The sequence below is a fragment of the Sceloporus occidentalis genome, unplaced genomic scaffold (genome assembly GCF_023333645.1).
Source record: "Sceloporus occidentalis isolate IW3139 unplaced genomic scaffold, rSceOcc1.0.p SCAF_1, whole genome shotgun sequence".
Classification (NCBI taxonomy): Eukaryota; Metazoa; Chordata; class Lepidosauria; order Squamata; family Phrynosomatidae; genus Sceloporus; species Sceloporus occidentalis.
Window position 1 is genome coordinate 16,196,737 of NW_028316981.1, and position 13,871 is coordinate 16,210,607.

Sequence of the window (13,871 nt, forward strand, 5' to 3'; positions counted from 1 at the left end):
CCATATCAGCATGTTTTCTTTTATCTTCCTGGCACGCATGTGGAGATTATATATATTTGTATATACATATCAAACAATAGCCTTTCTTGTTTTACTCTCAGTCTTACTGCTCACTTGCACTCCCATTGGATGCCCCCACCTGCACTCATATCGGATGGCTCCCTTGCCAGGTTCCCTCCCCCTGGAAGAATTAAACATGTCCTTATTCATTTTGGCATATGATATTTAAAGGTACTCACAGTACTTCCCTCAAAATAAACAGATTTTTTAAAAAAAAATCCTTACAGAATGGAACAACTAGTTTGCAAACATATTGTCCACAATCCAGGAAAAAGCCATCATTTGTCTTATTGGTTTTTTTGGTGAAGCCACAAATTTCATGATAGATAAATCAAAACTATAGATTATGTTCTGTATTTCTGTCCCCCCCCCCCCCCCTCCATCCATCTCTTTGTGAGCTCATGCTTCATGGTAGATTACAGGTGAAAAAAGCCATGATTGTGGGAGTGAATGTAACAAGAAGCTATAGCTTAAAGAACTCTGGATTTAGATGGCGATTTGTGGCTGGTTAATAAATCATGCTTTTTAGGAGAGGGAAATTTGCATATTACAATAAATAAGATGGTATTGTGGTTTGAGTGTTGGACTGTGACTCTGGAGAGCAGGGTTCAGTTCCCCGCTTAGCCATGAAACCCACTGGTTGACCTTAGGCAAGTCACATGCTCTCAGCCTCAGAGAAAGGCAATGGCAAACCACCTCTGAAAAAATCTTGCCAAGAAAACCTGATGATAGGTTCACCTTGGAGTCACTATACGTCAGAAATTACTTGAAGGCACATAACAACAAAAGAACAAACCACACCATGCCTTGTTGTAACATGTGAATACAGTCTTTGCAAAAGGCTGTTCCAATTATTGGCCCGGTACATACCGTCCTGAAAGGGTGGGCTGGAGGCGCCCCCCCAAAAACCCGGGATAAAACGGGTTCTTTTTGGAGAGCATGCCCGACGCCACAAGTGCGCCATTAGCACATTGTGGCACATCAGTAACGCAAGTGCAGCACAGCGACATGTGGACACTGCGTAGCACTTGTGTCATGGATGCGAGCCCTGGGCTGTGCAGTCATGGCGGTGCCCGTATGTCCTAGGGTTCGGGGGCGTGAAGTTGCTGCACGCTCCCGAAGCCTAGAATCGACCCAAGGACAAGGTATGTACCAAGCCAATGATACTTTACTGACTGCCAATTTGTAGCAATATTGATTTCAAAAGAATACAGAGATACGCACTTATAGTCACAGATAATATCCTTGTCACCATCAGTCCCTGATGAACGGCAAGACACACCAGATGGATTCGGGCTGACTTTAACACTGACATCACTGTGGTCATCCTTAGCAGAAAATGTTATGCGCCAAATGAGCCGAGAGCAGTCAGGTTGGTGCTGGCTATCTTCTGCACATGGCATCTTGAGCTGTACTAGGTTGTAGACTGGTGGGGTTGTATCAGTTTCCTGTGGAATAAAACAAATAAGTCATCAGAATTAAACACACCAAGGATAAATGAGAGGAAACACATAGTATTATTCATGTGGTTGTAGCCTCCCCCCCCAATGCTAAAACCATTTTTTTTTAGCAAATGTCTTCAACAACTTTATTTGTTGTTAACCGCCATCAAGTTGACTTCATCATTTGGTGACTCTATGAATGAGAGACTGCCAAGTCTTGATTTCTCTGTCGTGTACGCTGAAGCTTTTAGAAATATTTTCACCACTTTCATCTCGTGTTTTGCACCACCTTAATTGCCATGGCTCCATCCTGTGGAACCTTGGGATTTGTAGTTTGGGTGAGGCACCAGACCAGGCTAAATGCCTCACCAAACTACAAATCCCAGGATTCCACAGGATGGAGCCATGGCAGTTAAAGTGATGTCAAATTGCTTTATTTATGCAGTGTGGCAATAGCTGAGGTATGTAGCCATGAACTCATTGGAGCAAAGGAAAGATAAATAAGCGTAACAGACAAATAAATAAATAACAGCAACTGTGGATGGTCAGCAGGCAGAGGTTAGACTCACCAGGGCTGCCTCAGGGATGACAGTGATGGGCAGCTTTAGGTAGTTCTGAGCTGCAGAGCTCTGAGCTATGAATGTCGCAGTGCTGGAATAAATAATAATAATAAATTCAAAGTTTATTATGAACAGAGCATTTGTGTACATGGAAGAATGTGCGTAAATGAAAAAGACAAGAGGAGTCCATGCAGTGACACTACTTGCTGCCTTCTCCCAGCCTTTGGAATCTTGTGGAATAAGACTCTTGTTCTCCTCTTTTTGTTATTCTCTTCTGTTTTTCTGACTGTTCAGTGTAGTAGTTTTCTTTAACTTTACGCACTAGCTGTTGTACTGTTGTATTCATGGTTCTTAGCTTCTATTAACTATTAACTATTAGTTTTTATTAACTATCTATGATTTAGCCTAACCTCTTTTGCTTCTCTTTCCCACCAAATAAATTTAGTTTGAGAGTCAGTGTAGTGTAATGGTTTGAGTGTTGGCCTACAACTCTGGAGACCAAGTTCGATCCCCACCTCAGTCACAAAACCCACTGGGTGACCTTGGGTAAGTCACACAATCTCAATATCAGAGGAAGGCAAAGGCAAACTCCTCTGAACAAAGCTTGTCCATGGTAGGATCACCTTAGGGTTGCCATAAGTCTGAAATGATCAAAAGTTCATAACAACAATAACAGTTTAGTTACTGTATGTACTTGACTATGGCGGGTTACAAACCGCCACTTGGGACATCCTCAGGACGTCCCAGTTTAAAAAAGGGACTCTGTCCGTAACAAATGGCGGCGGCCGTTCCACACGGCCGCCGCCATCTTGACGTAACGGACGCTGTGCGTCCCCATGTCGCGCGGCGCTAATGATGTCGCGAGTGTGCCATTGGCGCCTCGTGACGTCATGAGCGCAACGCCAGAAGAAGCTCCATTTTGGAGCTTCTTTTTTGCTCCGTAAGGGAGCCGCACGGTTTGGCTGCGGCGGCTCCCTTGCGGAGCAAACAGCAGCGCCGGGAGACCGCCGCAAAGCAGCGGTTTGTAACGCCTCTATAAGTCAACCTCATGTATAAGGTGAGGGCAGATTTTGGGGCCAAAATTATGGATTTTGATATGACCCACTGATACGTTGAGGGTAAAACTTAGGGGCATGTAATCCCCTAAGAATCTAAAGGATGAAGCAAGGGTAAGCAATGCCAAAGAACATACAAAATTCCAGCAGCCATAACTATTTGTGCTCACCCTAAAGGCTGGATGGATGAGAGAGCAGAGTGGGGGTCAGTGCTTTCAGGACAGACTGCACTCTTCCCTTTAACCAGGGGATGGCTGCCTTTTTAAAAATAAGAATTAAAGAACAGTAGTGAGATTGATCCATGGATAAGTCAAATCAAGTTTTTTGGGTCAATTATTTTTACTACAATTTCTAGACTTATACATGAGTCTTTACAGTAAGCACTCTTATCCATCCAGTCTGTTATATTCTTATATTATTATTTGACTAATTGAAAATAATCCAGCCATTAATCATTTTTTTCCTGTATCTATACCTTTTGTGCTATCAATCCACAATACTACATAAACTTATCCACTTTTGTTTTCAATGGATTGCAACTGGTGTCCACTCTTTTTCCAGTTTTTCCAGTGCTTTATCACTGATCAAAAAAGTAAGCCCAGTGAATATATTTTAAACCTCTTCCCCATGACATTTTGCACTTACCGAATAATTCCAAGCCTTGAGACTGTTGCTCTCTCCCAATAATTCTTCACAGCACATCCTACTCTCTGACATCAAATTCCCATCCCAGAGCACCCAGCTGTCTTTATCTCTGTCGGTTCTCCTACCTGGTGGCGAACCTATCATGTCCCACGGGTGCTGCAAAGGTTGCAGTGAGGATGGTATTCTGCCCTGGCTTTAAATAATGAGTTGTTGGTGTGAAGCTCCTCAGGAGTTTCAGATCATCCCAGACCTTGAAAGTGTACCAAGCTGCTGGCCCATCATTCACCACCAGGACGGATAGCTCCAATGTCTTGCCAGGTGACACTGAGCCTGGGAAGAACAGGACAACATGGTCACAGGGTAGGCAGTTATTGGTATCAAAGTTAGGGTGGGCAAATTTGAAGGGTCTAGGGGCCAGCGTTTCACTCCAGTAACCATCTCAAACTGCTCTGGGCCTGAAATAATTATCACGAGGATAATAATAATTAACAACAACAACAATATAGTTCTTACCCACCTCTTCCCCATGGATCAAGGTGGGGACCAGCAACAAGTTAAAATACAACATGTATCAGTTAAAAACATATGAAATCAGTAAAAATACATAAACTAGTTAAAACACATAATATCAGTTTAAAAGAACACATATAGACTAATACAGAGGCTTTTAAAACTGAGGCTTAGAAGACACTATACTCCTAGCTGAAAACTTAACAGACTTGGAACAACTACTAAGGGAGATCAAGGAGGAAAGTGCAAAGGCAGGCTTATTGTTGAACATAAAGGAAAAAAAATAATGACCACAGATTCAAGCTAGACAACAAGGAAATAGAAATAGTAAAATAATGTTCATACCTGGGATCAAATATTGATCAGAGTGGGGACAGCAGTCAAGAAATCATAAGAAGACTAAGAATGGAGAGGACAGGTATGAGAGAATTAGAAAATATCCTAAAATGTAAAGACACATTACTGAACACGAAAGCTAAAATCATACAAAGCCATTGTATTCCCTATTACCATGTATGGATGTGAGAGCTGGACAGTTAAGAAGCGGATAGGAAGAGAATTAATTGGACCTTATCACACGTGGGGGGGGATTGCAGCTGAGATCCGCAGTCACTCCTGTTCTAGCAATGCAAAGCATGATGTTTTTCCACACCAGATCCAGAGTCACTCCTCTCTAGCAATGCGAATTAAGGTAAAAAGGTGATGTTTTACCACACCTGGTTGCCTTTCCATTGCCCTTCCGAAGTGAGGGGCAAGCGAATTCAGTTCGATTCCAAGCAAGTCACGTGATGCGGATTCCAGCAAAGCGGAGTGAAAGCACATTGTATTACCACACCGGAGGGTTCAATGATTCAAATCGTCACCCTGCAGGGAAAAGGGGACGGGGGCGGGGCTCCCTCCTCTTTCCCTTCTCCCTGCAGGTGCCGGCGCTGGAGCGCAGGCACCCGTGGGGAGGAAGGGTGGGGGGTCTGCCTCCTCCTCTTCCTTCCCACGGGTGCTTGCAAGCATCCGCGGGGAGGAAAGGGCAGGGGGGGCTGCCTCCTCCTCTTCCCTTCCTTCCCGGGGTGTTTGCAGAGCAGTAGCAAAGCTGCATTCCACACCAGAGCAATTTGCAGTGCAATCGAAGGGAGCTTGGAAGCGAAAGCCCTTATCAGATGAGTCTGGAACTGGGGGTCTTCAGCACTGGGCGGTTCGAATTTACGTTATTTCGCACAATACCATCATACCTGGGAGCCCCTCCGAATTGGCATGATTCAAATTGGCCAATACGCATTCGCGCGAAGTGCATTCAGTGCAGAATGTTTTGTCACACCGGTGCTCAACATGAGAATTGGCCGATTCTTATCGGCCCCCTCGCACATGCTCAGTGGTGCCCTGCATGGGTTGCGACCTTAAACGCTTCCGGGGTGAAAGGGGAGGTCACGTCATGACAGCCCGGTAAACAGCTGGAGAGCCAGCTCATGCACATTAACAATCGCGATACAACGTGCCCTCTCTACATTCCTCTCTGTTTCCTCTCTACATTCCTGCTTGGTTTTAACGTTACCATGACCTTCCCTTGCAACAAATTAGCAATGCCCGGTTGTACGTGTGTGTGTGTGAGTGTGTGAATATGTATTCTGGGGGTGGGGGGGAGGACCAGTTCCAGCGGCTGTCAAAGAGGCTGGATGGCCATCTAAGTAAATGGGGATGCTTTTTTCCTCCTCCTCCTCCCGGCTTGGGAGCCAGCATAAGCTGCATCCCAAGAAGGGAACAGGCGCAGGGCCGCTAGAATCGCGGCGATCGCCGCCGTTCCAGCGGCCCCCGCGCCTCTTCCCTTCTTGGGATGCAGCGTATGCTGGCTCCCAAGCCGGGAGGAGGAGGAGGAGGCTGCCGGAACCACAATTCCAGCGGCCCCCCGCGCCTCTTCCCTTCTTGGGATGCAGCTTATGCTGGCTCCCAAGCCGGGAGGAGGAGGAGGAGGCCGCTGGAACCGCCCCCCCCCCCCGCTTCCCTGGAACCGGCAAGAGGAAAGACCCACCGGAAGTTAAAATTGGAATCTGGGGGTCTTGCGATGGAATTCAGGATTGGGTAGTTACACCAGAGCCATTCGCACTGAGATCGAACAGAGCCCCAATCCAGGATATTGCCAATCCCCTTATCAGCGCACTGGCCAACACGCTCCAAAAAGAGGAGCCAGTACGCATTCAGTTCGGCATCTCGCGCATTCACGTGAGTTCGGATTGGGCCATTCGAATGCTGGTATGATGGTATTGTGCGAAATAACGTGAATTCGAACCGCCCAGTGCTGAAGACCCCCAGTTCCAGACTCATCTGATAAGGGCTGAATTCTCTGAAGTCACTTTTTTTCAGGTTTTACCAAAATGAGGGGGCAGTTTGCAAACATTGCTGAAGCGCCTCACAAGGAGCTCCCATAGAAATCAATGGCGTCTGATAACCCTTTCACTTTACGAAGTGAAACCGCATCCTTGGAAGTGCAGTGATGTCGGAAATGAGCTGGAACTGAGCCGGAAGAACACTGGTAAGCTCCGTGTGATATACTCCATACATTTGAGATGTGGTGTTGGAGAGGCGTGCTGAGGCTATCATGGATAGCCAAGAAGTCAAACAAATATATCAAACCAGAAATCTCTCTGGAAGCCAAGATGACTAGTCTGAGGCTGTTGTACTTTGGCCACATCATAAGGAGGCACGACTCACTGGAAAAAAAAACAATGCTAGAAAAGGTGGAGGGAAGCAGAAAGAAAGGAAGGCAACATGCTAGATGGATGTACTCTATTAAGGAGGTCACCGGCATGAATGTGCAGGACCTGAGGAAAGCAGTGGAGCATAGAAAATCTTGGAGATGTCTCATCTACAGGGTCGCCATGGGTCGAGATCAACTCGAGGGTAGATAACAACAATGGCTGAATAACATTTTGACCCTAATCATGGTTCTGTCATATGATCTATCTCTAGATATTTCCTTTCAGTAGGTATTTAGAATTCCTTGCCACAGAATGTCAAGTGCCTCACCAAAGTACAAACCCAGGATTTCATATGAAGCAGCCGCACTAGTTAATATGGTACCAAAGTGCTATAATTGTTGCTGTTAGCTGACATTAAGTTGACTTTGACTTATGGCGACCCTATGAATGAGAGATCTTCAAGTCTATCATCAATAGTCCTGTTCAGGTCTTGCAGACTCAGGGCCTAGAATGAATCCATCCATCTGCAATATGATATTCTCTTTTCCTACTGGCTTCTGCTTTCCCCAGCATTATTATCTTTTCTAGTGAATCATGTCTTCTCAGTCTCTTATTTTAGCTTCTAGGGAAAATTCAAGTTTGATTTGCTCAAGGACCCATTTACTGTATTTGTCTTTTAAGCAGTCCACAGTATCCAAATTGCTCCGATTATGTACAGTTGGATTTTCATATCTGCAGGGGATCCGTTCCAGACCCTCCTGTGGATACAAAGAAGCATGAGGTTGCAAGTCCTGTTATCTCTAATGGTGGAGACTGTATGGTGGATGCTCAAATCCATGGATGGCAAGCCTGCGGATGGTGAGGTCCTATTCTAATATGAAAAAGACCATCTTGGGACTGCTTGCTTCTGTCAGCACAGTAGCTGTTGTTATCACTAATACATCTTACTGGAATGGACGGGAGTTGTGAAAGAACAGAGAATAGGTGCTAGTGGTATTCCCAGCTTTGTTGAGGATGGAGGTGGAGTTGCGAAGAAGGTTGCCACTGATACATTCCACCACACCAGGTACACTCACCATTTTGGCCTGGCAAAGGCATGATCTGCACTGACTCTGTATGGATGGGACTAGTGTTGATTCGGGAAAAGGGAAGATTACTTGGAGACAGGCCTTCAATGCTCAGTAGAGATGTCTGATAAGGGAAAGAGAAGGAATTATTATTACTCAACTTCTTTCGTGCTGTTTCTAGGTGAGACCACGTTTGTCCATCTTGAAAGACTCTCTGAAACTCTTTGGCACCAAGAACAAGTAGCTGTGATTGTTATTGCAAATTCTAAATACCTAATTTTTGGAAAAAAACCATAGCTAATTTTATGGCTCAAGAGCCAGTGTCTAATGGTTTGAGCATTGCACTATGACTTGAGACCAGGGTTCAAATCCCTACTCAGCCAAGGAAACCCATGGTTGACCTTGGGCAAGTCACACTTTCTCAGCCTCAAAGGAAGACAAAAACAAAATGAAAAGACAAAAAAACAAAGACAAAAAACCTTAATTTAGAGTTGCTGAGCTCTGGAATTGCATAGAAAAAGTGAAAATAAAAATAGAATAACTGAAAGGCATGCTGGGTAGTGCATAGGGCAGGTTGGCAGATTTAAGAGAAAGACAGGAAGAGAGCATGATGGGAATGGCATCCCCAATTGTGCAAATGAGAAGACGTGTGGGGCTGGCTGCTCTGAAAGAAGTATGTTTCCAGCTTTTTTAAAAAATGATGCAATTGTTGCAGGAGTGGGGCTCGTGTGTAAATGTCCCAAAATATCTTTATAGTTGAACTTAAAGTGCTTAACTTTTCATTAAGGTAAGTAACTAACTCTTAAAAGAGGCACAGGAATGGGAAAAAACTCTACAAAATCTAGTTTCTGGACAAAAAAGAAATGGTCCTCTGGGGCATCCCAGAAAACTGGATTGGGAGATTATGAGGGGGTGATTTTAGCCTCAGGGTCCTAAGTTTCCCATCTCTGAAATATATGTATATTTCCCCCCTTATTGCAACTAATCAATACTGCTACTATAACTACAACTACTTCTAAAAGTAAAGGTAAAGGTTTCCCCTTTGACAAGGTTGTCAAGTTGTGTCCGACTTTAGGGAGTGGTGCTCATCTCTGTTACTAAGCCAAAGAGCCAGCATTGTCAAAGACAACTCTGTGATCATGAGGCCAGCATAACTGCACAGAACGTTGGACAGAATTACTGCTACACTACTACTACTACTTATTATTATTATTATTATTATTATTATTATTATCTGCCTCTCCCTATGGAAGGAAACAAGTACAGATTAAAACAGAACATATACCATCAGTTAAAAACACATAAACCAGTTACAACACACAACGTCAGTTAACACGTAAGACCAATGCATATTAAAACAATCAGTCCATACTTTAAAATTCCTAATTTAAAAATAATCTGAATAAACCTGCCAGAATAATGGAAACCTGCATGGCATAGTGGTTTGAGTGTTGGATTAGGACTCCTGGAGACCATGGTTTGACTCCCTACTCAGGGCCAGTACAGACTGGCACTAAAGGCCTCCTTGAAGGCAGCATGGGGGCATGGTGTATGCATGAAGCATACCCCAACGCCGCCTGGAAGGCACCCGCCTTCCCACATGTGGGCTGCCTTTACAACACTTTGGTGGTGTGGCGTTTAGACGCTGCATGCCCCCCCCCCCAGTGCTGCAAAGCCATGGCGGCATGGGGAAAGCCAGCTTTTTGCTGTCTCAAAAAGGAGTGGCATTTTGCTGCCCCTTGTTGAGCCAGCAAATAGCCAGATTGGGGTTGCAGCATGCTGCTGCCGCAGCCACAATCTGACATTAAAAGGGGCAGCATGAAGCTATCCCTTCAGGGCCATCTGTTTCGGCCCTCAGTCATGAAAACACATTGTGTGATTTTGGGCAAATTATACTCTCTCAGCCTCAGAGGAAGGCTATGGCAAGCCGCCTCTGGCCAGATTCTGTTAAGAAATTCCCATGGGAGAGTCACCTTTGGTTTGCCATAAGTCAGAAATTACTTGAAGGCATACAACATCAATAACAACAACCAAGTCAATAATAAATTATTGCTAAATTATGTGAAAAACTGCAAGCTGAAAACATAAGCAGGATAAGTGGAAATTGAATTATCACTTATATTTGTTTCTGGCAAGATTTCCATGGAAACTCAGGAAGTTAACTTTATGTGAATATTGTTATTTTCTGGATAGTGGATGTTTAAATGTGAGTTGATGTTAGATGACGTAATTCTCCTTTTCTTGTCTTTTAAAAAATATTTATATAATTTTAAACTTTCAATAAAGATTAAAAAATAATAAATTTACTGACATCATCACTGCATTTGAATTTTGTGAACTATCTTTTAAGGAATTACTCTGAAAGATGAGATAATAAGAAGGAGTGGTTTTGTATACAATTAACACACTAGATCTTGTTATTACCCCAAAGTGTGCTTACCCCAGATTAGAGTGGAACCATTAAATCAATGAGATTTGCCTATATGTTGACTCACCTTCCAACACATAATTCAGTGGGTTTACTCCAGTTGGGACCAAGCAAGAGGATTTCAGTCCCTGTATCCCAAGGCTGCTCAACTTATTCTTTCTGATTTGTTTGGGAAACTGAATATCCTGTGCTCCTTGGCAGGAAATGATGCTCTTCATTACACCCATTTACATTTACTGTCAAGCTGCAACCAACAGCCTTCTTTAATAAATAACCATAGGAAAGGATACATACTGTGGCATCAAAAGGTACAGGAGCAATGGCCAAAACATTGCCCAGGGCATCTGAGGTTTGGTTTAATGAGACAGACCACATTGGGGTCCCCTGTTCAGAAACAGTGACCAACCGCTTGAGTTTAGCTCCTTCAGTATCTCCCAGCATCTTCATAGAGACAGTGTAATTTGATCCTGGAAAAGATGGGGAAATTTAGAAGAGGGGTCATGGCAGATGGAGGAATTCTAGGAGTTGCAGGCCAAGTAAACAACTTTTCCAAGCTCAGGAATATCTAGGGCCCTGTCTGCATGAGCCAAATAAAATGTGGTGTCGTAGTAGTTTGAGTCTTGGCTATGACTCTGGAGACCAGGATTTGATTCCCTGCATGGTCATGAAACCCACTGGGTGACCTTGGGCAATTCATCCACTCTCAGTCGCAGAGGAAGGCAATGGCAAACCTCCTCTGGACAAATCTTGCCAAGAAAACCCCAGGATAGGGTTGCTATAAATTAGAAATGACTTAAAGGCACACAGTAACAACAACGCTCCCCCTCCCCATCCTCTTGGTGAGGAGTTTAGACAACGCACAGCCCAAACCCTGGGTATGGTGAAAACAGTCTGGATGATGTCCGGCCAGTTCAGCACTGAGCTTCCCCTTACAGTTAGCCCTCCTTATCCATGGAGTTTTTATCCATAGATTCAAGCAACTATGGCTTGAAAATATTTTTTAAAAAGTATCAGTTCCAAATAGCAAACCTTAATTTTGCCATTTTATGGTGGGGACACAATTTTGCTATGCCATTATATTTAATGGGACTCGAGCATCCATGGATTTTGTTATCCATGGAAGATCCTGGAACCAAACCCCAGTGCATAACAAGGAGCCACTGTATAACAGATTGAAATAACTCACCTTTTGCTCCAGATCTTCCCAGAAGACCTGAAACCCTCTGTTGCGATGCCAGGTGGCTGTTTACAACTGTGCCACTTAGCACTGCCATGTTTGCTGTGAGTCGCTCACTCTGAGGTCAGAATGAGGCACCAAGCCATGTGGCTGACACAGCACAATGGGATACACATGCAGCCACCCCTTGTGACAACAGGAGCGTTAAGTAATAGGGGGATGTGAGGGTAGCTCCAGGGCCAGAATACTCTGGCCTGTTCCTGGAATATTTTGACCTTGCCAACAAGGCTTAGATCCTCCCTCAGCGTGGTAGAAACACACTCCACAATGCTTACCTTTCATAGGTCTTCCCTGGATTGGGAGCATGTACTCTTTCTGCTTCTGCATAATCTGGTAGGAAAAGTCAAGCAAGCTCTTGCCTCCAATTTCCACCTCATAGGAGCCACTAGGAGAGACCGTCACAGTCCATGAACCCCTCTCGTGGACAGGAGATACTTTCACAACCTTGTGGTCCATAGTGTCAATTAGGGTCTTAATATTTCTCGCTCGGGTACCTGGTATGGGTTGATACAAAGATGGAGTGAGTTGCAACAGCCTCAGTGGGTGAGTGAGTAAATTATCCTAGAATCTTTCTCACCCTGTATCTAATTGTGTTAGTCAGAGTGGTGTAGTGGTTTGAGCATTGGACTATGACTCTGGAAACCAATGTTCGAATCCTTGCTCGGCCATGTAAACCTACTGGGTGACCTTGGGCAAATCACACTCTCTCAGCCTTAGCTGGAGCCAAAGGCAAATGCCCTCTGAACGAATTCATCAATAAAACCACATGATAAGTCCACCTTAGGGTCACCATAAGTCAAAAATGACTTGGAGGCACACAACAACAACAGCTAATTGGCCCCAAAGCTCATCCATCCACTGAGTTTACCTGAAGGCTCCAGCAGGGTCATCCTGAATCCATAAGGGCCTAACTTCTTGACAGAGACAGTAATTTCTGTGAGGGTCTCATCCACAGGGAAAGAGAACTGTGTCCCATCCAGACGAGCACGAGCCACCTTCACAGGGGCAGCATTCAGAGAAAGCTCCATTATGCCCAGGACCTGAGAGAGTTCCCTTTTGCTGGTCATGACATAGTAGCCACCAGAATAAGCAGCTATCTCTTCATAGATGTTTTCATAACTTCTCTCAGCAGCCCTGGTGATCCTTTTAGTGATGCCTGCAGGGATTAAATACAGATTGCCCACTGAAAGCTGCTCCTCTTATCTTCTGAGTTCCCACAAGAAATGTTGAACAATATTAGGTGTTTCAGCAGAACCAATTCTGACATGAAGCACCTTTACTCTTTTACTTTATTAATAAATAAAGTAATTGTGCCTATTAGTTTCCAGGCACAGTACAAGGTGTTGGTAATAACCTTTAAAGCCCTTCATGGCTTGGGTCCAGCTTACTTGTGGGAGCACCTTCCTCCATACAATCCACCCTGCATACTCGGGTCCTCTGGGAAGAATTTACTGCAGCCAAGGAAGACCAGATTGGCTGCGGTTACCCAGAGGGCCTTCTCATCTGCCGCTCCTAAATTATGAAATAACCTGCCGAAAGAGATCCAACACATCTCCACTCTTGAAGCCTTTAAAAAGGCAGTCAAGACAAATCTCTTCTGGCAGGCCTTCCCTGACTGATCTTCCTGTCAAACTGATATGGATTGGCCTTTGATTGCCCCAAGATGTCTCACTTCAATCAGGTCTATTTTAATTAATTGTAACCTGTATTTTAGAATGTTGTTATTCTAGTTTCAAGGTAGAGGGATAAGGGGATTACGTAATTTGTAATTATGTATGTATTATCTATTTTATTTATGTATTTTTATTGTAACCTGCCTAGATCCTTTTGGTGGGGTATAAATAAAACTACTACTACTACTACTACTACTACTTATTATTATTATTATTATTATTATTATATTATTATTATGCCACCTAAAAGCAACTCAACTTCAGCACACACAAATCATTGTGCTTCCCAAAGTGGGCAGTATTCCCCCGCCCCAGGGGCACCAGAAGGAACCAGGGATGGTGGTGAGGGAAAAGGGGGTGGCAGGGGCTTTCCGTCAAAGTATTGGCAAGAAAGAAAGACAAGGGGAACCAGCAGCCTTTAGGACCAAGGTGGGAATGAGAAATTAGAGCATATGGTATCAAGGGAGAAGCGGCAGCTCCTTGTCTCATGAAATGTATAAAGTATTA

General features: G+C 44.3%; 1 protein-coding gene across 1 annotated transcript in view; it reads right to left on the reverse strand.

The window, feature by feature from the left end:
- LOC149320946 (von Willebrand factor A domain-containing protein 7-like) overlaps positions 1 to 13,871 on the reverse strand; it is a 32,162-nt gene that overhangs the window by 4,348 nt on the left and 13,943 nt on the right. The window contains exons 10-16 of the mRNA XM_089488811.1: positions 12,560 to 12,847; positions 11,967 to 12,185; positions 10,749 to 10,921; positions 8,036 to 8,150; positions 3,888 to 4,092; positions 2,072 to 2,153; positions 1,285 to 1,508 (exon numbers count right to left, since the gene is read on the reverse strand). Of these exons, the coding sequence (XP_089344937.1) occupies positions 1,285 to 1,508; positions 2,072 to 2,153; positions 3,888 to 4,092; positions 8,036 to 8,150; positions 10,749 to 10,921; positions 11,967 to 12,185; positions 12,560 to 12,847 (1,306 nt within the window). The remainder of the gene's footprint in view (positions 1 to 1,284; positions 1,509 to 2,071; positions 2,154 to 3,887; positions 4,093 to 8,035; positions 8,151 to 10,748; positions 10,922 to 11,966; positions 12,186 to 12,559; positions 12,848 to 13,871) is intronic.